Here is a 26,687-nt window from a genome sequence, read left to right on the forward strand (position 1 = left end):
TCAGATTCTTACATTGCTTCAGTATATATTGCTTCAGGTTCGAACTCCTCCTTGGTCGGAATTTTTTGACCCTTTAAAAAAAAACTAGGCTACCGGCCTCTCTGAATTCAATTGCCCCGCCTGTCGTTTAATTGGAATTTGTCTGACGTTGATCGGTTTGTTTAAGTTTGCGAAACAACAAAAAATGACAACAAACTACAAAAATAAGTTCAATTCAATTTTCAGTTGAGGTCTGAGCGGATTTAGAAGTCACATTATGGTGAGCGAAAGAAGCCATATATGCTAAAAAAAACCTATCAAACAATTGAACCGAAAACATATAGAATGCAGTCACAATTAATATTAGGCACACAAATTCAGCGGCTGTACATCTGTAGTCACTGAAAAAGCCACTTTTTGACTTCTTGGCGAGTGATCAGATGACCGTAACAGATGACCGAAATTGACGCATTGAAATTAGCAGGACTGGCCCTGAGTTAATATCCAAAATGATAAGTCATGTATTACCCATCGACCATTATACGACAATAATGGCCCTTTTCAGTTAAATCAGTTGACGCAGCAATGCGAAAATGAACACAAAACGCGATAATATACACAGAACGCGAAATTGCGAAAATGAACTTTTCCCTTTTTTAAAACAAATGGCATCAAAATTATCATAGTCAATCGGGGCTTAGAATCATCATTTACGGTCAAAAATTTTTTCGAACAAATTGTGCGAACAATGGAAAACAGGTAGTTGAAAGTTAAATGCACGGAGCATTTTAAGCCTAATTGTTGTGATAAACTTATTAAATAGTCTCCAAGTGCACCCGGGAGGCTATTTAATTCTGTTTCAGCTCTTGATTGTTGTTATTTACTGTGGTATCAGAGGCCGGATTTTGTTTCGGTAGCCCCAGTTACCGGGGATTTCAGATTCCGGCGGAAGAATTCATACGAGAATTATCTACGATTCCATATTTGATATCAAGCATTTGGCGAGTTCCTCGCATCTGCTTGTTTGTTTCACTACATTTTGGCCATCCTAAATATTTTTCTTAGTCAAATATTTGGTGTGAGTGTTCTCCACATTTGTTTGACTAATTAGTTTAGGCCCCTAGCGGTCACTTCCCTTAGTCCCCATTTTATCCCCAAGTTACAATGGTGCCCCCACCACCGCCCGAACCTCTCTGCAATATTTGTAACGAGCCTTGCAGTGTACAAGTGAGTGCATTTTGTGTCAAATGTAAGAAAATTTATGTTCACTTTGGTTGTTAATTTCAAGAACCGCAAATATCAGGGGAATGATCTAATGGTCATGTAATGGTTAAACTCCTAGCTTTACTGCAGAACTATCTGCGCTGGACAGAATTACAGCCGTCGAGAAGCTTGATTGTGTTGATTCTTTGATCCGCGAGGTGACAATGCTACGCAATGAGATAGCGTTGATAAAGAAACCGGAATTCCTTTTTCTATAAGCTGCAAAAAGTGGACCCGGCAGGAATCGAAACGACAGTTCATCCAGTTATCACAGTGCGACAGTAAACAGAAAGAGAAGGGCGGATGATTTTGAATTTGAAATTGTACAGAGAAAAGAAAGATCACCTAAGGAGGTAAAAACGGGAATGAACACCAATCCAGCAGCCATCAAGGGTGTCAAAAAGCCCCCGAAGCGTCGTCTTTTATATGTAGGTTGATTGAGTCCGAACATAACAACATCAGAAATGGAGTTCTGCGTAGAAAATGTTGAACTGCTTAATAATCGCCAAATTTCGAAGCTCACCTGAAAGCCTTCCATTGTATTTAATTTTGATTAGGAGAAAGTTGAGTTACCTGATTTCTGGCCTGAAAACGTTACTATGTCAAGATTTTACCTGAATGAAGCCGCCCGTGATTGGCTAAAAACAGTGGATCAAAATTGACTACTAGCCAGTCCTCCATTAAAACAAAGATCGACGAAACATAGATCTACAGAACCAAACATTTGTCTACATAATGTATGCTCTGTCAGGAACAAAACGAAAGGTGTAGATGCCCTCTTGGAAGTAAATGAAATTAGTTTGGGAGTATTTTTAGAATCGTGGATTACGAACGACTCAGATGACGATTTTGTTCTAAAGCAGTGCTGTCCCCGGGGTTTCTTTTCTATAGTGCACCAAGGGTTAATAAAAGAGCAAATGGAATTTGCCTCTTTTACAGATATGATCTCCATTTGGAAAATTTTGAAAAGTTTACCTCTGAATTTTTTGAATGCTGTTATGTCTCTTTATCTGTTGGGGCTACCAGTTATTTAGTAATCGCTGTTTATCGACCACCTGGATTGAATGCTAAATCTTTCCTTGATCACTTTACTATTCTCTTTGAAGAGAAAAGGCTACAATTCGACAAGATTGTTCTCCTGGGTGATTTTAACATTTTGCTGAATGTAAATAACGATGCATCGAAAATGTGGAACTCATTTCTTGAAGATTTCGGCCTGACTCAGTACGTGTGCGAGAAAACGCATGGAAGTGGTGGGATTCTTGACCATGTTGCTGCGTCAAACAATATTTCAATGTTAATCGAATAGCTTCATTACTTCTTCGGACCATTCGTTTGTTTCTCGCTCAGCAGTGTGAAATAACGCAAATCTCAACACCGTTTGATGTATAGAAATTGGAAGAGGTTTGACTCTGAAAGTTTTATTAAGTTATTGCAGCCGTGCTTTAAGTTTGATGTTGCCTCAGGTATTGATGAAGCATGGGATTCAGTTCTACCACTCAAATTAAAAACATTTACTAAACATCAATGTCCATTTTTTGACGACGAGCTTTTGAGATTGAAACGAAAGAAAAGAAATGCAGAGCGTAAATTCAGAAAGTCGAAATCATCCGTACTAAAATCTGAATATGAAAATGTTACCCATATGTATTTTATAAAATTCTTAGAGAAGCGTAGATTATACATTGAAAATGCGTTGATGGAAAAATGTAGCCGTAAAAAATTTGCAACCTTAAAATTGCTTCTTGGTCAAGATGTAGAACAGCTCCCGAAATATGAAAACAAAAAACAGCTTGCAAACGACTTCAACGAGTTCTTTATATCTAAAGTTGGAAAGTATTATTGCATCGATTCCCACTGCGATGGGTCCACATCTCCACGAGACATCATTCCGACACATCTTGTAAAGTCATTTCCAGATTATTATTTTCTCAACCTTCTGAAACTTCTTAATTTTTCTCTAAAGGTGGGATGTTTCCCTCAGTCCTTTGAAATGGCCATTGTGAAGCCCCACTTGAAAAAAGCAAATTCTGACCATGAACATTTTTCAATTTTTAGAACTACCTCAAACCTAAGTTCCATTTGGAAAGTATTAGAACGGGCGGCTTTTATGCAAATGCGTGAACACCTTGAAAAGAATAATCTCTTTAGCAAATACCAAAGTGCGTACAGTAAGTTTCTTGTACAGAAACAGCCCTCGTTAAGGTGACAAATGATTTGCTCCTCATTTTAGACAAGACAAAAAGCACTTTTTATATTGAACTTGATCTATCAGCTGCCTTTGACACTCTCGATCATGAATTACATCTTTTAATTCGTGAAACAAGCTTGGGTTTCAAAGATGAAGTGCTTAGCTTTTTAAATAGTTATCTGAGTAGTAGATCTCAAGAAGTGTTGATTGATGGCGAATATTCGATGCCAAGAACTATAAAAACAGGTGTTCCTCAAGGATTTGTCCTAGGTCTCGTTCTTTTTCATGTTATCTCGTTCCTCTGGAAGTTCTGTTTGAACGTCTTGATGTCAATTATCATTTTTATACCCATGACACTGTTAGCGATTTTGTTTAGCATGCTTCGATAAATCAGGGGTTTTTATTTGATACATACGACTGTGCAAATGTGGTTCAGTGGTTCTAAGCTCCGATTAAACTCGAATAAAACTGAGTACATGTTTATTAATAGAAAGAATAGTTTAAATAGCGACATTGAACTTCCAACAGACGCCAATTTTTCTAACACTGTTACTCTGTTGGGCTTCAACTTAGATTCTAGACTTTCATATACGAAACAAGTTAGTTCTGTGTGCCGTAGATATTATTATTTCCTGCGAAAAATTTAGTCCGTCAGAGATACTTTCGACATAAAATTGATCGAGTTAGTTGGGTAATGATTCCCTCGCTACTAGATTACTCTAACTCACTGTACTATGGACTACCTGTGTATATTATACAAAATTACAGCGTATAATGAACTCAGCATGTCGTCTCATTTTTAGGCTATCACTTGGTTCACCAACAGCAAATTATATCAAAGAGCTACATTGGCTAACCATGAAACAACGTGTCCTCTACAAAACTCTACTTTTTGGTCACCGTTTAGTTCACCATCCGTGGAAAATTACGATGTCTCTTGGCGCATTAGTTTTCCGAAATGATTAGGTGACTATATGCCAATATGCGTACAATTTGAAGGTTCCTAATGTCACAACTGCATTTGGGCGAAGGTCATTCAGTTTTGCTGTTCTTTTCGAATGGAATAAGTTGCCTTTTGAAATGAAACTAATACCCCATGAGTTTGATTCTCGCAAAAAAACTGAAAACTTTTAATTTATTATTTGATTTTGAGAGCACTATTGAGCTTGTAAATGGTGCGTAAGCCTTTAATAATAATTAATAATAGTTTCTTTGGAAAACAGATGGGACCTGTAATTGATGAGTCTAAAAGAATATTTGATATAAATTTCAAAAATTAAAATTTTGGCAAAAAATTTTAAGCCCATGAAAACAAATCCAGTAGCTATTAGCTGAAAACAAGGTACGGGCAAAAATGAAAACCTCAGAAAGATTTTGAAAACACAGGTCAAATTGCCTGAAATAATTTTTTATGCCGAAATATTTTCAACCACCAACACGTCAGTTGTCTTGAAAAAGTTTTAAGAAAAATCCACTCTTAAAAATTACTCACATTTTCAATTTGTTTTTTAATTAATCTTGATTAAAACCACTACTTTATTTTTACTTATTGAATCAAATGAAATATGTGAACAGATGTTTTAAAAAGACAGGGCGCAATACAACCCAATTATGGATTGTACCGAACAACATTGGAACCAGCAAGGTCCTTGTTATTGCTTCTCGGCTATTAAATACGTAATTGCTTCAATTATAAACATAGTAGGACAAAAATTCCAAAATTACGCTAAGGTGAGCAAAATTGTTTAATAAATTTAAATTTTAACTTTAAATTTTATATTTAATATCTTTTAGTTAGCCAAAAGCTTTTGCTAACAGCTGCAAATCTTTTCCTAGATAGTTAAGCCTCAACTAATTGTAGCTCTAGTTTTTGAAGATTATGTGAGCAGGTTTTAGGCAACTGTTGTTGAGAAGTATCATCAGTTTTAAGCTAGAAATAAGCGATTTGACGGTAGTTTTTGAAGAAAAGTAATTGGGTAATCAAAAAATTACCCAAAGTTTTTGCAGAAATAGTTGAACCAAAACGTTCAGTAACTCTTTGTCAAATTAAAAAATGAATGGAATGCAATGAAATCATCGGGCCTATTTTATTATGTTTAAGCATAATCAAACATATTTTGAAGTTTCGAAAAATTGATCAAATATAGTGAAAATAGTCGTGTTCACAAAAACATTGTTAACTCAAAGAAAGACAAAATTGGAAAAACGCTCCCAATTCTCTCTAAATATTGTAAACGTTTTCTCAGTTGACAATTAATTGCTGTTTTAGGTAAGAGGCTGGTTGCAGATTGCGTCAAACGACCTCAGTTGTATCCGATGCATGCTAGTGGGTTCAATGGAGAGTCCATGCATTCTTTCATTACGGGCTCTAAGTACAACAGGTAAACAAACCATTTTGCTGATAACCTCATCCCGATGTTTACTGGGTAGGCCGCGGCTTGGTGACAGTTGAAAGGCAGCAAACAAGGTTTAGATATAATTTAGCAACATGCGCTATAGTTAGAAAACAAATGTTGGTAGGTATGAAATCATGAGATCGAATTCATACATTGCAATCATACATTCGAATAGAGTTCACACTGCTTCAAATTCAGGAATGTGGCCACGTCATAAATATCTGTGGAAAGGCAGTCACATACCAATATGACTAATACTACATAAAAAGACACTGACCGCTTTAGTTCGCAAAACTTAATCGCCCCTAGGATCTATCGCCTTATGAAATGTTGGAAGTCTGTTTCCTTAGTCGCTGCTTCACAATTGCCCATTAATGTTCAATGGGACTGAGATCCGGTAACAAAAGTAAACAGTCAACATGCGCCTCTGATTTTCTTGTTTCTTATTTTAATCAATCGACGCATTGTCTTCAGAAGTTTTAATGTTCTAAACTTTAGTGTATACGAAAAATGCTAATCAAAATGTGGCAGCTTAACATGTAACAGGTATTATGAGCGTTTACTTTTATCAGTGTGTGTAACTTTTTGGTACAATTGTGCATTTGAGTTATTTTTAGGGATTAGCGTTTGAGAAAAGTGAGTAGTGAATTCACTCGGATAGCTGAAGTTTTGACGCAATTATTCTATAAAATGTGTGTGCAACCTTAGTAACGGTCGCGAGTCTCGAATTTACATAGATTTTTGGAGCGAATCGAGGGCGGTACTCAGATGAGAGTTGTATTGTTACATCGTATGAAACGGTATCAATTCCTGTAAGTTGTTCAATACTCGTAGTCAATCATTAGAGTTGTATGTTACTTTTAATTGTCTCTATCATTGATTAACCTTGCTGTGTCTTTTATTTTCCAGATGTTAAGTGAGCCTGACGGTAAGATACAACTTCTTCCCTCGCTTGTTGTCATGTGTTGTAATACCTACATTGTGTATGTGTCTCATCTGGTGATAGTGCACTGTCATGCAGTACTTTAACCTGTTAATTTATGCTACCTTTGTAATTTGCAGTGATATATAAGACTATTGTATCTGTGACTGCGGGTCAAATTTTTTGCAAAATTGATCACTTGTGATCCAAATTTATTGCATCTTGGGTTTTGTGAACATGGTGGTGGTGAATGTGTATCATCTTCGTAGAAACTAGTCTATAAAATGTCTAGACATTCGACTAGCAACGATGTGATGCACTGTTCATGGTTTAAAAAGCCTACTACTAATAGCATATTTTAACAATCATATAATTAATAGCCGCCCTCATCTTCTCAGCCGGCTATTATAGCGCTCCTATTTTTTTTACAATTCAAAGAATTTGAATTGTATTGGGCGCTGTCTTTTTACAATTCATAGAATTTGAATTGTATTGCGGCGCTGTCTTTTTACGACTCGAAGAGGAGTATTGGAGAAGTCCTTTTTTTTAATCAATTTTATTGGAGTGATTTCTGAAGCGGGAAATGAAACGCGTGAAAAAATTTGGAGTGATTTTGGCGTTGAACAAAAGTGAAGAGCGGAGCGAAAAAAGAGTGGTTTTTGTTCATACCGCTGTTTTTGAGAGAGCGAGAAATTGATGTGTGAAAAAATTTTCTCTAAGCGAGCGAAATTTTTTTGTTCGCGTGCGGCATTTTAAAGCAGTTTTTTTTTCATTTATTTTGGTTAAGAGGTTTGGTTATGATTTGGTTTTAATTTTAGGCTGGTTTCGGTAGTGGTTTGAAGGTTTCTGGAAATTCATCTGAATTTTATGATAATTCGGAGGTTTTTAATGTATTTTGCTGATTTTCGGGCTAATTTTTCCGTTTTTTTGACGATTATTTTGTTTTAATGGCTCAATTGGGTATTGAAGAAAACCCTTCTACTTGAGCAATTTTATGATAAAAATTGGTTACAGTTTTGTGGGTAAGAATCATTTTTTTGTTCAGAAATATGACAAAAAAATGGCGAAAATTGCAACTATTTTTCTTAATTTTTTTGCAGTTTTTTTTATTTTTCTGTTTTTAGCTAAGTTTCTCTGCCTATTATGACTTGCCTATTGTTTTGTGAGCATCTGGATACCCTATTGGCCGAAAGGAAATTTTTCTTTGGATTTATATGTGTTTGAAATATTAAAAAAATTTAGTGACTTTTTCCAGTTTTTCAGTGAAAGTTGTTTTTAAGAGCTATTTTTTTTCATAATTTTAGCCTAAAGTATTTTTTCAATATTCACATAAGTGGTTTTTGTAAGTACTAGTTGTTTTGATGAAGTTATTTTGGCAGAGATAATTTTTTCGGGATCTCAATTTATAACAAAATTTGATCAGATTTTTTATAATATTTTAACAGATTTGATTTTATTGTTTTTACTTTTTTGTTTCATGACTTTGTTTCAAGATAATCATAAATTACTGAAGGCACGTTTTGTTTGATAAGTAGTTGGATGGCATTTAAATGGATTTTCACTTCGTGTTGTTTCCGGAATTCTTCCGGCTATGTTTTTTTTTAAGATCTGTTCACACATTTTCATGATTTTTGAAGTCAAATTGGAGTAGTGATTTTGGTCACGCCGAAACAGGAAATGGAGCGAAAAAGCGAGTGGTTTTGCGGCGTGAATTGTTTTCGCTCTTATTTAAAAGTAGATTGAGAAATCGGTGTTTGAACAAAAATTCGGTTTCTCGGTAGTAGTTTTTTGTTCACATGCGGCAATTTCACTCTGATTTTTACTGTTTTTTCAATTTTTGGGATCGGATTTTTTTCTAAATGGTTTTCCCAATCCATTCAAAGCCATTCTAGGCCTAGTTTTTTGTTTGAATTAAATTTTCATTTTTCGCTAGTGGTTTTTTTGTTCACATGCGGCATTTTGACATCGTTTTTCTGTTTTTTTTTTCTGATTTTTTTCTAATTTTTTTAAAATGGTTTTCTCAATTCACTCATAGTCCATTCTAGGTTTAGTTTTTCTGTTAAGTCAATGAAAATTCTTTGAATTGTACGTCAGGACTTGTCCTGCTATGTTTATTTTTTAAGATCTGTTCACACATTTTCATGATTTTTGAAGTCAAATTGGAGCGGTGATTTTGGTCACGCCGAAACAGGAAATGGAGCGAAAAAGCGAATGGTTTTGCGGCGTGTGTAGAGTTTTTTCGCTCTAATTTTGAAGTAGAGTGAGAAAACGGTGTTTGAACAAAAATTCGTTTTCTGTCTAGTGGTTTTTTGTTCACATGCGGCATTTTCACTCGGATTTTTACTGTTTTTTCGGTTTTTTTGGATCGGATTTTTTTCTAAATAGTTTTCCCAATCCATTCACAGCTCATTCTGGACCTAGTTTTTTTTTAGAATCAAAATTACATGTCTCACTAGTGGTTTTTTGTTCTCCCTAGCAGCATTTTGACATTAATTTTCTGTTTTTTTTTTTTTGTTTTTTCATCTGATTTTTTTAGAAATGGTTTTCCCAATTCACTCATTGTCCGTTCTAGATCTAGTTGTTTGTTAAGTCAATGGAAATTCTTTGAATTGTACGTCAGGACTTGTCCTGCTATGTTTTTTTACTTCGTCGAATAAAAAAATGTTTCGCTTTACCTCATTTTGCCGCTTTTTCAACATTTTGCGTGAAATCTTTTTGTGACTTCTCTAGCCTAGTTTCTCTCTTCTCTCATTCTGCTAAAAGTGATTTTCTACATCTGTTGCTCAGCAAAGCAATTCAAAATGAACAGATTCAGTATAAAAAATTGAAGTCAGAAGTAGAAACGGGATAAAGCCCAATTTTAGATGCCCGCGATTTGAACTTCGTTCCTATAAGTCTTAGTTACCATCTCTAATGCTTATTGGTATTGATAGTAGCCCCTGTAGCCTCTCTCTAAGAAACAGAAGTACGTTATGTTCAACTACGAAATGCCATCAAAATAAATCGGACTTAAAAAAGGTTTTTGTACAAAAATCTTTTTTTTTTCGATATCTTCTATTCTTTCAATCCCAATCATGCTTATTGGAATCAACGGCGGCTATTTTCCGGCAATCTACCGGGTATGTTTGACTGTTGTGCTGGTTGAAGAAAACCAATAATAAGACCGATACAATCCAATTTTTGCGACCAATACATTATTCGTTTTATTGGGATCTGGTTTTAAGTCTTATGTAATCATATAAAAAATCTAAATGGAATTATCTAGTTTTCCACTCCATTTTTGCCAATTTTTTGTTTTCCCTTATGTTAAGTGTTAGTTGCCAATGAACGGTTGGTATTCAGAAATATTTGTTATTTTGACAGGAAGAACTACACGAGTCCTCATCATTTGCAGTTGTTTGACTGCTACTCCCCGCCGATCAGACCAGAGTACATTGAGAGCAAGTATAGAAGATTTAGACGTCGCAACACTCAGTGTCGAGTCATCTCAAGTGAGACAGAGTTTACATCCCGGTTAAAGAGTCCTCTGCCTAAGGAGGCGACGTCTGGCGATCAGGTAATTAAATACCTGACTTACCTCACTCTGTTTCAACTTCTGACTTATCTCACTCACTGTTTCAACTGAAAGGATTTTAATTTTTTACGCATTGTATTACGCAATGTGTCGAATACGGTCAAACTCTAAAGAGCAAACTCAAAAGAAACGGGATAAACCTATAAAGCGCGGTCATTAAGTCTTTAGTGCATTAGGTTATCAAAGTTCATTAGAGCGGTGTCAGTACAAAATACCCAATGCCAAAACACCCAATGTGACAAAATACCCAATATTTTATTAATAGCCGCGAAGCGATAGCGGCTATTATTGGGGACGTCGTGGTTTTTTACAGTTCAAAGAATTTGAATTGTATTGGGGCGCTGGCTTTTTTAAAGAGCCATTTCTCGCTTGTGGTATTTTGTTCACATGCGGCATTTTGACTTATAGACCGTTCACTCATAGACCGTTCTAAGGCTAGCTTTTGTTTAGTCAATGGAAATTCTTTGAATTGTACGTCAGTACTTGTCCTTCTATGTTTTTCAATTCGTCGTCTCCATCGATGATTCTGACAACCTGGCTTCTTGGAATTGACTTTTTTCAATGACTTCAGTGACTTCTACTGCTTTGCAGTTAAATTTTGTGTACGTGGCGTCATTTTTGTATTTAAGTCAATTGCGTGACTTACCTCACACAAATAAATGACTCCTGAACTCACTTATGGAACTTCAAATTTTCTGAACATTTGCTAGTTAAAGATCAATAGTAGTGCCAAACTAATTTGGCACTAGTAGTGCATCTAAGTAGTGCCCAAACTTATACGCCCTAATTCTCGAGTATTAGTCTTGAATTTAGTCTCGTTTAGGGCTTTTTCCTTATAGACCGTATGTGCCATAAAATTGACAGTCCGATTCTAACCCAAAAAGTCTAGTGGTCTTTTGAAGGACTGGTGGTCGATCTGTCTACCTTATTTCTTTAGTTGTTTCAAGTCATGGAAGGCCACAATCGTCTATCGCGGCTATTTTCGGGCAATGTGCCGGCTATGTTTCTAACGTTGAAACTATCAGAACGATTATTTTGCCTAATTTTTAATTAGTACGTTTGACCATGCCTCGCGGTCCATGGCCATGCCTCAGTGGACTTGATTTGAAACTATCACCACAAAGATTGGATTAAAATATCAACTTAATAGCGAGAAAATGTGCTTGTAATTTTGATTGCTAATTTGTAATCGGATTCTTGAACGAAAAGATCAAAGGGAATAAATAGGGTATTTTGGCATTGGGTCTTTTTTTTATGTGACTATTAGAGCGATTGCTGACATTATTATTAAGCTTGCTAGCTTTTGAGTTTAAAAGCTAAATTAAGTACAGTTTTAGAATCTGACTGAAACTGCTCACCGAAATAGAACACTTTTTTAAACGATTTTTATTACTACCATATGACGTCTCTGTTTTGCCTCGTTCTCGTATAGAGTAATAAACTTGAATGATTCTTGAAAAAAGTACATAAAAGTTAGGACTCAATTTCGAGGATTTTAACTATGTATCGCAACATAGACAAATTCACGAAGGAGAAATGTTCATTATCTATTTCCGTATAGAAACATGTTTTACAAGCGTATCTCGAACGTACAAACGATAACATAACATATGATAACACACAAAACCATAAGATTCTCTAAACGAGATAAAACCACATGTTTTTTACTGCATTAAACGACCGGAAGGTCGTCCTTCAAACTTATCTTTGATCTCTAGTTGAAGGTCGAAAAGAGGTCAAAAACCTATTAGGTTTAACCTAAAAAAGCATGCACAAAATTTTGTGCAAAAAGTTCTGACTTTGACAGGATTTGAACCCGCGACCTCTGGGGCGCCGCCCAGAGGTCTTAACCGCTCGGCGATATAGGCTATAGAACAATCTGTGCGAACGCATATGTTATTTACTCTCGCTGGTACGCATTTGCATTGGCTACAAAAGGCCCCAAAAGTGATGATTCTATGACAGGCGTTAAATTAATTACGGGGTGAAGTAGTGTGCCGGTTGGTGTTCGCACTTGGGCAGATCGCGCGATGCCATCGTTACCGTAACGCAGGCTCGAAACTCTAGCGAGTTGATAGTGGCCCCCTGGGCTTTCGTCATCGACTATCCAGACTAAGTCGCCAGTTTTTGGCACTCCGGCTGGTTGAGGTCTCCATTTGGAGTGGCGGTTTAACGCAGGGACGTACTCTTTTAGCCAACGTTTCCAGATCTCATTCGCATAAGCTTGCGCTGTAGCATACCTCTTACGATGGTTAATGTCATCGACTGGAAGCAAGCAGGAACTGCGATTTCCAAGGAGGAAGTGGTCGGTGTCAAGGCGTCGAAGTTGTTAGCGTCGGAACTAACGGGCGTCAGCAGGTGGTTATTCAGTGTCTGTTCGACTGAACAGAAAGTCGTCTGAAGTACTTCATCAGTAAGTCGGCAGTTGTCAAGTATGGCGTACACCGTTCGCTTGAATCTACGCACAAGCCTTTCCCAGACGCATCCGTGATGCGGCGCTGCAGGTGGATGAAATTTCCATTTGATTCCCTTCTGTGCGAGTTGTGAAGCTGTCAACTTTGCATCCCAATTGAGGAGACATGACAATAGGTCTGCACCGACAAAGTTCGTCCCATTGTCTGACCAGATGACTGATGGTATTCCACGACGTGCGATATATCTCTCGATAGCCATCACACAGGTGTTTGCATCCATCGAGTGCGCTCTCTCAACACGGACGGTACGATACGTGAGACACGTAAACAAGAAGCTCCATCTTTTCTCAGATGAGCGATGTATCGTTACGTAAAAAGGTCCAAAGTAATCTAGACCCACGTCGGTAAAAGGCGCACCCTGAAACCCAAGTCATTCAGACGGAAGATCAGCCATCCTTGGCTGAACCGGTGTTGCATTTCTTCGGCAAAGAACGCAACCGAAGCGAATAGAACGGAGCGGAGTGTTGAACGAAGTTTCAGGTCCGCGAATCTTCGCTGGATAAGTGCACGGAGATAATCGACACCTTAATGGTGATGATTCAGATGCATGTGACGTAGGAACAACACCACTAATGGATAGCGTCCATCAAGTATTATGGGATGCTTCAAGTCGAAGTCAATTTCGGCGAAAGGCTTAAGGCGACCGGTGGACCGTAGTAAGCCACCAGGTCCAATGAACGGCGAGTAAACGGCAATGCGGCTTTTCTTGTTTTGTTTTTCTTGAGAAAGCTGTTGCCGCTCAAGGGGGAACGATTCAGACTGAATAATTACCTGCAATTTTTGTTCTATATGGTTAAGTTCTTCCGGATCAACTATTTACCAGAAGACCAATAGGCAAAATGAGATAATCGCATGCAATACGCAACTATCCTAAGCAGTTTAGATTGAACTGAACTTACGGAATGGAAGGCTAGTCTTTTTTGAAAACGTCGGTTATCAAAGTTGAAGTCTTCTCTGAAGAGGATGCTTGAGTTGAATGACCCTTGAATTTGATATTTTTGACTCTATCGGTATTCGGCTGGCACGAGAAATCGGACGTTCGGAGGAACTGGGGACCATGCAACCAACTGTTTTTTTGCTGCGCTTCAGAAGACATTCCTCTGGTACCTGCGTCGGCCGGATTGGTATGAGATGCAACATGATGCCATTGATCGACTTTTGTCCCTTCAAGAATCTCCGAGACGCGGTTTGCGACAAATATTGGTTGCTTATCCAGTGAGTTCAACCATTGGAGGACAGTAGTGTTGTTTATCCACATAATGTGTTTTGAACAGGTACGGTAAGTGCTTTGCTTATTTCTCTCAATCGGGCTGCGAGCAAAGATGCCTGTAGTGCAATGCAAGCTTCGGCACGGTGAGTGTCTTCATTGGGGCGACACGTGCTTTTCCAATCACGAATGAAAGTTCGGTGCGTTTACTTTCATCTGGTGGACTTACGAGTGCACGCAAGAACGCAACTGCGCTAAAAACTTCCTGTGAACTATCTGCGAATAAGTGCAATTGGAGGTGTTCAAAAGGACCGGAAAATAACAGCGAGGTATGGCTAACAATGCCAGCGTTGGTAACTCAGAGCTCCCAGAGGAGAATCGATCAATCATCTTATTGGGGAGTTTTTATCCCAGCTCTGACTATGCAAGCGCTAGACATCTTTCAGAAGTCGCGCTGTGACGGTGGAAGGAGCAACTAAGCCGATGGGATCGAATACCTTGGCTACTAATCTCAAAACCAACCTTTGCCTGACTCCTTTACTGCTATCACAAGAAATGCCCCGACTCACTACTAGAGTGTCTTTGGTATGATCTCATTTTAATCCCAACACATGAGAGGCTGACTCTTCCATTGATGCACCAATGACTTTCGGAACGGCCTCAACTGATTGATCTTCAAGCTCTTCTAGTAAACCTGGCACGTTGCTAATGAAGTTAGTTAGTTTGAAATCACCCTTACTAAATAATTGGTCAAATTGACTTGGACATCCATTGAGTCCTTGGACATCCATTGAGTCCTTGGACATCCATTGAGTCGTGACTTGGACATCCATTGAGTCGTGACATGGACATCCATTGAGTCCAGGTAATCATCCATATAGGATTTCTCATGAACTGCCTTCGCTGCGTCTGGATACTCCTTTTCTTGATCCCGTGCTGTTCGCTGCAACGCGTAATTTGCGGAAGTCGGTGAGTCTTTTGCCCCGAAGATGTGTCGAATGTACTGATACACCTCAACGGTCTTTGAGGGGTCTTCCCGCCACAAAGAACGGATTGCTGGTTGATCAGATGGCAACACATCTACCTGTAGGAACAGTCCCTCGATGTCGGCGGATACAGCAAATTGACCCCGACGGAATCTGATTAGCGTGTGATTCAACTTCTGCAGAAGATCTGGAGCAGTTAGCAGGACTTTGTTCAAAGAAACGCCTTGAAACTTGGAGGCGCCATCACGACCCTTCGCACTTTACCCCGTTTGTTTGGGAGCATGAACGGATGATGCGGCAAATACCATTCCCTGCCGGGTGGATGCTCAGTGTCCTCACGATTTTGCACTTTAACAACATACTTTTTACTCAAATCCTCTCGTATTGTTTGTGCGTAGCGTTCGCGTAAGTCGGAATCTTTACTAAGTCTCTTCTCCATGGACTTCAGCTGGACCAATGCAGAGAAATAGTTATTGGGAAGTTTGACTTGATCGGAAGGCCACAACATACCCAAGAAATAACGACCTTTCTCATGTACGGTGGACTGATCGAGGATTTCGACGGTCGGACGCTGAGCGCGGATCCACTTGCTTAATAGCCCCGTATGATTCCATGTCATACGACTTGATTTGTGTCGCCAACTCAGAGTCATGTTCAACTACTGCTTTGAAACATGTCGAGATTAGACCGGACGCTGACGGCATTGGACCACTTAGTACCCATCCTATCGGTAAATGAGCGGCAGTGGGCGAGGATTTCGATTCGGTTTTGAAATACTCGAGCGGTCGGATGGCGTGGTGCGCGTGTTGACCAAGTAGCATCTTTACGTTTGTGTTTTCATAACTCTTTGGAGGTAACACACTCAAATGAAGATATTTATCTTGCAGGGCAACGTATCAATGTTGTCTTACCCAATGCGGAGATTTTTTTCACGTACGGCAACAACTCAAACGGAGAACAGGTATTCTCACCATTTGGGGTCACTTTCACCTGAACAGCTTCAGTGTTGATTGTTTCGTGCGTATTGATACCGTTCACTGTCACTTTGAACGGTGTTCCTCTCAAATGATGAGGTTTTGCGAGTTCACTGGAAATCCAGGAGTGACTGCATGCTGTATCGCAGAGAACAAGTGCTCTTGTGCACTTCTGTGAATGTCCCCCTTGATCAACTTTGAGGACCTGCAGAAGACACTTGACATCAGTGATCGATGTGAGTCCTGTGTTGCTTGTTCCTTGAGTACTTGCACTGTCTACAGCTGTTGTTGACGTTTTTGTTTTGCTTTTGGTTTGAGTTTACTTTTGGTTTGAGTTTACTTTTGGTTGCGATGCAGCAGTAGATTTCTTTTTGGCGCTTGCTAGGAAAACCCGCTCAGCACCATGCAGCAAGATGTTATGGGTACTGCGACAGCGTTCGCGAGTACATTTGCGTTGATTCGGACACGTACGGAACGAATGCTGACCTTTCAAGCAGGAAAAGCAGAGTTGGCTCTTTGTGGCTATTTTAGCACGCTGCGTGGGAGTTTTTTCCGTGAAAGTCAGAAATCGCCAGATCGGATGTTGTGATTGAGAAAGCAGACAAGGTGGGTGATCATGCTTTGCACATTGATACAGCCTACTAACACTAGATGACGTCGAGCTGGACGCGAATACTTTCGAAGACAGTTGGGTCCTCACTGCAGCTCTGCTGTCAGTGTCCTAAAAGAAGTGGTTTTCATGCAATTATGACCCGCGGCTCTTTCTTTCAACCAGTCGCTAAAATCCAACATTGTTGGGTGAATCAAGTCTCTTTTCACAGTGTGCAAGGACCATGATTCCTTCAAATTTGGCCGCAGTTTCTGAGCTGCCTGATTCAAGAGTTATGAACTCTGAAGATCTGCACTTTGTTTTAGACGTCAACAAAACTAGCAACATTTGAGGAAAAATTGATTATTTGATCGGAGCTGTGCATCTTAATTGATGGGTAGTTTGCCAATTTGTCAAGATGAGCAGTGACAACTGCTTGGGGTTGTCCGAACTTTCGCTCAAGCGTTTTCAATCTCATTTTTCCACAATAAGCGAATTCTGGTATGGCATCTTTGGCTTTACCAACTACGAGGGTTTTCAAATACGTCAACTTGATTTCATCACTTAGCGCCGGCGAATCAATAGCGCTCTTAAATTGGCCGTACCTTTCATGCCATTGCAAGGGATTGCCATTAAAATTAGCTATTATCCAATCTGGTATGAGGTCCTTGTTGAGAGTAAGAACTTCTGCTTGGTCTTTTATTTTAATCGGACTCGGTGCTTGATTCATTGCGGGGTAACCATTGGAGGCGGAAACAGGTAATACTGGAGTGTCGGCATCGGGTAGCCTGGGGCGGACGCTGGAGAAAGTACCTGCGCAGATACACTCGTGTCGAGATCGGATTTTGGTAGTATATTGCACCACCAACTGTTGAGGCGGAAACCGGGACACTTGTGTTCACATTTACGGATGAGCTTTGAGACAAATTTGGAGGACAATTTACGGTAGCGGTGGACGGGTCAACAATGGCAAGCTTCCATGAGGCTAAGTTTGGGAAGTAATGACTGAAGTGTAATGATGCTTGAAGACGGTTTCGGGATGTGATATCACCAGTATTGGAGGACAAGTTCAGCATTAAATTATTTACGGATTGCGCAGCATTTTAACTCGGATGAGGATTGTATACCGGTGTTGTTAAATTCGGAACGGGTGCTGTGTTCAACAAACCAGCAGTTGAGGGTACAGTTACTGTGCTACTATCGACGACATTGTTCACTGGTGGCACGGAAAAGTTCGGTGAATAAGCCAGTAAACTACGACGGTGTGCGGCTTCTTGTTCTGCATTTGAGTTCCAAACATGCGTTGATGTGATAATCAAGGGATGTGTCAGATTATTTGAGTTTGTGTTCAATTTGTTTGGATATTCAACATTAGGCGATTGGCCGCTGTCAGGCGCTCGATAACAAGTTCGGCAGCATGTGAGCTCTCCCTCGGTTCGTTCGATGCGGGAAAAGGGACTGAAGCTTTTCCGTTTCCTATACCAGTTTTGTTAACTTCAAAGGAAGATTGTTGAATGAGATGCGGTAATTGACTATCACGTTCTGCAGCCTAGGCTGGATCTGATGTCGGTTCTTGGTTTTGACTTGATTTCGTTTGGTGCTCTTGATTCTGACCGAAACTGGTTTGAACTTTCTTCTCTGGAGCAGCGAGCGTGTTCGCATTGTCATCAGACTCAAGCCATCCATTTACTAGGTCATCATTCTTCATTTAATGGTAGCTACCACGTCTTGGTTCTTTGTCGGTCTTAATCCTGCTAAACAACGATTCACTATCCATGAGGTCAATTTCTTCCATTTTTGCTTCGATGAGTCGTTTACGGTTTTCTTTCTGTATTTTCTCAAGATCATTTTGGCGTTTCTTGGAGAAGAGTTCCATGTCATGTTTTCTTTCGGCCAATTTTCGCTCCCTTAGAGACGTCTGAATTTCTTATTCTCTTTCGGCAATTCGCGCTGCTGCTTTCTCTTCTATTTCCTCGTGTCGGAGTTTAGACAAAAGTAGTTTTTTTTCTACGCAGTGTGGAAGCATTCGATGTTGTTCTGCATGTGGAAGATTTTTTGGAATGGTGAGACAACTTGCTAGAACTATCAGTATCTAGGACTGAGTATATGTATTTTCGAGCGTTTTTCATGTAATCATCATGTCTCGTGTTAACAGCTTCTAGCAATTCCTCAACTTCCGCATTTTTTCTCTACCTGCTCAGTTTTCGTGACGAGTGCTGGTAATTGATCATTTTTAGAGATGTCACTCACGAAGAGATCTTTGCACCTAGTTACTAGCCTCTCTATTTACGCGTCTTGCGGGTTCCTGATTTGCGTCATCGATACTCTCATAGGCTATACAAAGCTCTCTCAATTTTTGTTCTTGTGTCATGCAACTTTAGAACTCGCTCTCCAATAGATTTTGACATGCTGAATTATTAAGGTTTTACTTTTAAGTGGATTTTGGGATAATGACCTTAAAGTTTGGACGTACACAATTAAAACAAAAACACAAAAGGGGTTAAAACTAAGGAAGTCAGGCCAAGTCGTGGAGCACGAACGAAGCACAAAGCGTCAAGGGCGGACAAGTAGTACCGTAACGAAAAATGGAGTTGGAAACGCACGGCGAGTGGGACGTAACCAAGCGCAACGGACGCTTGAGTCTCAAACACTCTTGATTCTCGTAACCCCTGTAATTAGAACCAAGGACACAAAAACGCAAAAGCTATTGAGGCCCAAAAAAACGGGCGACGGCGAGCGAAACGTGCAACGTGCGAAACGAGGTGAAGAAGCCTAGTGACTTAAGTGCAACCGGCGGAAACGGAAACGCAAAGACGAGAAAAGGAACGAAAGCAAGGTCTGGATGGGTGGGTGCGCAAAGTGACCGGCTAAACGCACAGAAAACACAAAATAAAAACGAGACACAGCGGAACGACTAGGTATCACAACCAACTAACTTAATAACCCATGTGAGCTAAACTGAGGTCACAAAACCAGAAAGAAGTCAACCTAGTTAGAATGCGACGCGACAGCGGCTTCAGCGGCGAGTTTATTCTTTTTCGCTCTACGGCGTCGTTTTTTGAGCTTACTATGGAGCGTTTTCCTAAGCAAGCAACGGAGTGAATTCTGATGTGTTAATACCATTGTAAGTGACTTTAATCCAAGATGCTTCTGATGCAATTGATAGTACTCTTTAATCAAGTTCTGATACTTTTGCTTGCGCTTCGATACTAAATCAGTGATCATATGAAAAGTCACTATGCTTGTTTGCTTAAGAAAACCAAAGATATTCGGTGCGCCGGACAATAAACAATTGCTTTCAATCGGTCTTGACAACGTTCTGATACGGTAGCAGGTTCCGGCAACGCAAGTTTGCGGTAGTTTTTCGTTCTATGCGATGTTAACAAATTATTTATGGCGTCGTGCCTTATGATTACATCACGTTTGTGCTGGAAAACGCTATACAACTGATATTGTACCGTTATTCTGTAGTTAAAGCGAAAGGATTCAAGCCTAATCCCGGAAGTGAAAGTACGGTGCTTGTATACCGATTTTGGCTGCTTTTTGGTAGACCGGTGATGGCGTGGAACGCGGAACTAGCACCCAAAATGAATACCACAGGCTCACATCAACGTGTATTTACCATATGGGGATAAAAACTACAAACCTTTTCCTGTTTTTTGATGTTTTTTTGAGATTTTTTCTCAAAAATCGGTAAAATTGACAATTTTCAAAAATTTTTGTCAAAATCCCAATTTTTTGTTGAATACCTGTATTATATGTTACCCCAACTATACAGAACAATAATTTACCAGTTTCTCAAAAAATTGATCCAATTTTTGGTTTTCCAAATTTTTGACCTAAAAATCGCAAAAAAATTTATCGAATTTTTTTGAAAGCTGGTTTTCCAATTTCCCTTCTCTCAGACACGGTTGTCTAATATCAAAATAATGCTCAAATATGAGTTTCAATTTTTTCGACTAAAGCCAGTTTGTCAGTTTTCGAGTTTTTCTGTCTATTTTGACGCTATAGCATCAATTTCTGGCGCATCCCAGTTTTCAGTTAAAATGTTTCGATCTTACATTTTTTGTGACGTTTTGCCTTCAAAATTCTTAGTACATCCACTCATGGGTTTCCAGAAGCCTCGCTCAATGTGCTTCGGTTATCAGCTTCACTCCTAGCATTGGTGACCAAAACCACACTTCTCTCTCTTTGTGCAGTCCGGAAACCGGTTTTCAAATGATTCTGGTTCGCGGACCAAAATGTTGCGCCTCGTTCTCGTATCGAGTAATAAACTTGAATAATTCTTGAAAAAAGTATATAAAAGTCAAGACTCAATTTTGAGGATTATTACTGTGTATCGGAACATAGACAAATTCACGAAGGAGAAGTTTTCATGATCTATTTCCGTATAGAAACATGTTTTACAAACGTATCTCGAACGTACAAGACGATAACATAACATATGATAACAGACAAAACCATAAGATTCTCTAAACGAGAGAAAAGCTCATTTTTCTACTGCACTAGACGATCAGAAGGTCGTCCGCCAAACGTTTCTTTGATCTCTAGTTGAAGGTCGAAAAGAGGTCAAAAACCTTTTAAGTTTAACCTTAAAAACCATACACAATGTTTTGTGGGGCATAAAGTTCTGACTTTGACGGAATTCGAACCGCCGACCTCTGGGGCGCCGGCAAAAGGTCTTAACCACTCGGCGATATAGGCTATAGAATTATCTGTGCGAAATCACATGTTATTTCCTCTCGCTTCAACGCATTTGCATTGGCAACAGTCTCAACCACTTCAAATCTGCTTTTTGTTCATTTGTTCATGCAATTTTAACTGTATTGTATATGTGACGTCGTTTTTCACTCTTAATTGGAGCGATTTTTTTGTTCATTTGTGTGATGAGGTTTTTGATCATACATGACTTACCTCACTCTCAAAAATGATTTTGACTCTAAAAGAGTTCATTACCATAATTCAAGGACATCAAGTCAAGTGAGTGTGTGCCACTCTAATTGAAGGTTATTTGAGTGCAGCTAATAGAAAGAGAAACAAGTTTGACAGATTCTTAATCAAAATGTAACATCTGAGCAGTTAGTATAAGAAACCACAAAAAATTTCTTAACTGCTCAGATGTTACATTTTGATTAAGAATCTGTCAAACTTGTTTCTCTTTCTATCAGCTGCTCTCAAATAACCTTCAATTAGAGTGGCACACACTCACTTGACTTTATGTCTTTGAATTACGGTAATGAACTGTTTTAGAGTCAAAATCATTTTTGAGAGTGAGGTAAGTCATGTATGACCAAAAACCTTTCTTATACTATCTTTTCTTTTACTATCTTTTTGAGACTACAGCTTTACGAAGCTATTGCGGCTATTTTCTGGCAATTTGCCAGCTATGTTCGCTTCTTTTTTCGTTTTCTGTAACATTCGAGTTGTTCGTAACATTCGATTTCCTAAAATGAAATTTGTATTCAGATTTCTGCGCAACCAACTTCGGCGAGGTCATCTTCCACAGCCGCTTCACTGACTCCGAGGCGACCATCCACTCAACAGGGGTCAAAAGTGAACACTGCTAAAACATCAGTGAGAAGGCTGAATAGTGCACCATTGTCAAGTGGTCACACCAGACGAATATCTCATTTGCAAGGTAGAACTTTTCGTCATTCAACTTTTATGCCTTCTATAGCAAAATTGATCAAAGTTGATTAGCTGCTGGGTTAGAAAATGTGTTAGTATCTTTAAACTTCGGTGTAAGCAAATTTTTTGAAGGCCGGGTGTTTTCTGTTCACAGATCAGTTTAAAAACTTCAATTAGAGTGTCGGACAGTTGTCATCGTTATGATGTTTTTATCTCAATGCATTCGCTCGTCGAAACCCGAAAAGTTGAATTGCGTCTAGGTTTTCCTCAAAGACATTTTGATGAAGCATGCTGTATATTTGCAGGTTTCACTAAAGAAGTATTTGACAAAGCACTCTCCAAGCATGCACCGAGATATGTGATGTCCTCTGGTTCCGCTTACACTCCCCGACCACAGTCCTCAAGTGCATCGAGTTTGAAATCCAGGAGTGGTATAATATCTGAAGGGAACTCTGACTGTGTTATCTGTCAATCGCCAGATATCTGGAAGGCTTACGTTGAAAGCCAGCAACAAAACAACGAGCAGCAATCGGCACCAGATGAAGCCAGAGTAAAACAATTTTTGCGTCTGATTGAACATAAACGATGCCTAGGTGTTAATTATTTTCAACGATAATGGTTTTGCTCGTTATGGTGTGCCCCGATGCACTAAAACTTAGACTACATTTTTCCTAAAATTCGATTGCCGCTAAGGACTATCTAAAAAATCTCTGGGGGATTTTTTTCAATACGTACAGAGGGATTACTCTCCATTTTCTCGACCATCCATATCTAATAAATCGACCCTGTTATGCGGGCATGTCTGTTTTTTGGGCACTGTAGGAAAATAAATTTAGCGCGATCAGTTACGTCATTGACGGGTTGTGTGAGAAAAACGCTTCGATAATTTGTTTTCTATTTGTTCTAAACGTGTTATAGATAAACAATTTGTAACATTTTTCATTTTTCAGCCAACAACCGCTGACTTCAGCGCGCAGTCTGATGTAGAAGCTGTATTCAATATCAGCAACCAAGCTGATGAGGATGATAAGTCCGAAGCTGCGGTCATAGTTTCAAATAATGAGGCAGCGAAGTTTGAAGTTCCTGTCCAAAATACAGATCAAACTGAGGTGAGAGGTGAGAAAAAATCATTTATTCGCGTATTCGCTACTGAACCAGTTCTTGACATTGACGACGAAGACGTTGAAATCTCCGAGGGACTTTCAAGACAGACTCCGGGATCCGTAACTGGAGTAGAAATTATTGTGCGTGAAAAACCACCAACCAGCGAATTTGAAGCGATTACTGGCGGATTAGATCCAGACAATCAACATTTAAATGACCAAAATACGGTTTCGAAAGTAAATGACGCAAATGAGAATTCTATCGTAATAAATGAGGAATCTCTCATAAACGAATTGGAGCCAGAATTGCAACTTGAAAATAACCCGAATAATAATGATAGTACAGACTTGAAAGTGTTCGAAACGCGGCATTTGTCAAGTCCTGAAATCAGTTTAGACAACAGTGGATGAAATTCGTTTAACTAATTGAACATTCCAAATTGATTTGTATTAGTTTCCAACCCACACCAAATTCAGATTATTAGCTTGTAGCGTTTTTAGTTGCTTTGAAAGAAAGTTGGTAGCAATTATATTAGTGCTGCAGGTCTGTTTTGCGATTTTTCGTTTTACCAACTTTTTGTCTGATCGTTTCTTTGGTCTGAGCAATTGACTTTTCGTCCTCTAAAATGGCATAAACAAGTAAAGCATACTGAGTGTATTAAGTTCTCTTAGATCCGTACGGCTCATTAATCTGTAGGTATGCGATTCACCAGAACAGTTTGAGACGTAAATTCATTGTGTGAAGGGTGGTTCGCAGGCTTAAGTGTTTGATCCCGCCCCCACACATCACCCCCTCCCACTAATTTGGTTCTATTCCGTTTCGACCCTGCAGTGCTGTTCGCGGACCCCAGTTGCATATGCATGGTGGTGAAAAAGTTTTATTCCAACAAAGCGGGGGGGGGGGGGGGGGGGGCATACAGAAAACAATGTATCCATTAGATTTTGCATGATTCACTTTTTAGACTCAGTATTAAACTGAACGGCAAAACTAATTTAGCACCCCCTATTTTAACGAAGTAGGAATTCAATTTGAGTGCAATTTTTCTTCAATTTGAAATCACTTTTTTAGAGCAATTCTTACACCATTGATGCCTACACTAATCCTGTCGCGTGGCTATGAATTTCAGATAAAACTCAACGCTATATCACCACAAAACTCAATGTATTTTTGATGAACTCCATCAAAGAATCACAGTGAAATGAAAATTGCCACAAGATGTGTTATGTTTTCAGGTTTGTTGAAGTATGGCAATTGTGTTAAACATTGGAAAGAAAAAACATGTGAGTAAATTCTGATCTTGAACAAACCTGAAAACATATCACCCGGAGTTTTCTTGCAGTTCATTTCAGCAATGGATCAGCATCTTTCCATGTATTTTTGAGTTACAAGAGTTCTGATCATGACATATTTTGCACATCATAGTAAAATTCATAGCCTTTATCTGCCTTTTCTATGCCTAGGATGGATATTCAACTGGAGTTCACATTCGCAGGATGAGTTATAATCGTAGGTTAGTATGCTTAAGATGAGTTACAAACGGAGGTTTGCATGCGCAGGATGAATCATACACGCAGGTTAGCATGCGCAGGATGAGTTATAAACGGAGGTTTGCATGCGAAGGATGAGTTTTAAACGGAGGTTTGCATGCGAAGGATGATTTATACACGCAGGTTTGTATGCGAAGGATGAGTTATACACGCAGGTTTGTATGTGAAGGTTGAATCATACACACAGGCTCGCATGCTAATGGCGGGAATTAGTACCTCAAAACAAAGACGAGTCTGCTTATAATAAGTTTTTTCAGCCCTAGCAGCCCTAGGTGTTAAGGAATCCACTTTAGGATTTGATAATAGGTTTTTGAATAGTTTCTAGTGGTAATAGAATGGTTTCAACATTTCCACACTGCAAATTTTTTGCATTTTTTTGATAAATTTTGCAAATTTTTTCAATGTTTTTGAAAGTTTTTGTCGTTTTTAGGTTTATCCAGCATCAAGAGCCAAGGAACTTCCTCGAGGGTTTAATAATAGGTTACTATGTAGTTTCTAGAAGTAATGGAATCTTTTTCAAGATTTAAACATCACGAATTTTAGCATTTTTTGACAAAAATTGCTATATTTTTAAAAATTTTTGACATATTTTTTCATTATTCAAGATTTTTCAGCCTCAGGGTTCAGACAACCTCCTGAAGGGTTTGATAATACGTTGCTGCATAGTTTCTAATGGTAATAGAATGTTTTTCAACATTTGAACATCACGATTTTTAGCAATTGTTGGATAAAACTTGAATTTTTTTTCAAATTTTTCAAAATTTGTCATTATCTAAGTTCTTCCACCCCCAAGAAACCTCCTATAGGCTTTGATAATAGGTTACTGAACAATTTTTATTGCGATAGAATAGTTTTGAACTTTTTAATATCACAAAGTGTATCGATTTTTTAATAAAACTTATGATTTTTTCAATTTTTTTTTTGAAATTTTTGTCATTTTATTTGCAGTTTTTGAGTCCTTTTTTGAGTTTAACGATTAATACTGGCCAACGAAGCTTTTTATGTCTTGCAGATGGGTTACATGACAAAAATCCAGAGGCAAAAAATGTTCTTTGAACATTTTCGTCACTGCGAAATGTGGAAAGTTTTCTTCTGAATTTTGCACTTTCAGTTTTTTATATTTAGTTACTAACAAGGCTAGAATCTCATGGAAAAAATTTCTAGCTCTCTCTTTCTCTCTGTGTGTGTGTTGGTTGGCGTTTCTTTCCTTCTCTTTCTCGCTCACGTTTTACCTCGCACTCTCTCTCTCTCTCCTTAACTCTTTTGTTGACTTCAGCGGCTGTTATGTGGCGTGATAATATCGTCTATTACCCTAGCCTCACGCCTCTTCAATCAAGCGAAAGCTAACCTCACTAAACAGTGGCTAGGTGCTGACAACCGCCCGCCGGTCGTTTGAGAGCAATTCGCCCGACGTTAGTCGGTTATGTTTATTTTATAGCATCAATTTATAACATCAAATGTAGCATTTATAAAATCAAATGTAGCGTTTATAACATCAACCTCCGCCTGTAATCAAATGTAGCATTTATAACATCAAGCATTTTTAACATCAACCTCCGCTATCGACCTCCACCGATGCACCAATATATGGTTTAGATGTGAATGCACCAAGAGATGTGAATGCACCAATATATGGTTTAGTTACGAGCTAGAATAGCTTTTGAGGGTATCGCCATCTTAAAAATTTTATGCATGAGATCAGTTATTCGAAATTTTCAAAATTTGCTATGTGCAGTCTATCAGTTCTTTGTATGCACAGTCTGATGATCGGAGAAATGTGAAACATTCTGTGCAGTGTCGACCAAGAATGCAAATGAGGCTGCGAAGAAGAGGGACAGAGCGGGATGTTTCTT

The 26,687-nt window shown here is 38.8% G+C and overlaps 1 protein-coding gene across 1 annotated transcript in view; it reads left to right on the forward strand.

Moving 5' to 3' along the window:
• The window catches only part of LOC142344690 (uncharacterized), a 43,391-nt gene extending 19,614 nt beyond the window's left edge, over positions 1-23,777 (forward strand). Inside the window, exons 4-8 of the mRNA XM_075396531.1 lie at positions 5,703-5,814; positions 10,115-10,307; positions 22,022-22,193; positions 22,489-22,733; positions 23,134-23,777. Coding sequence (XP_075252646.1) covers positions 5,703-5,814; positions 10,115-10,307; positions 22,022-22,193; positions 22,489-22,733; positions 23,134-23,697 — 1,286 coding nt within the window. The 3' untranslated portion in view covers positions 23,698-23,777. The remainder of the gene's footprint in view (positions 1-5,702; positions 5,815-10,114; positions 10,308-22,021; positions 22,194-22,488; positions 22,734-23,133) is intronic.
• The last annotated feature ends 2,910 nt before the right edge of the window (positions 23,778-26,687 follow it).

This window comes from Convolutriloba macropyga, chromosome 8 (assembly GCF_964194025.1).
Source record: "Convolutriloba macropyga chromosome 8, txConMacr16.3, whole genome shotgun sequence".
Taxonomy (NCBI): Eukaryota; Metazoa; Xenacoelomorpha; order Acoela; family Convolutidae; genus Convolutriloba; species Convolutriloba macropyga.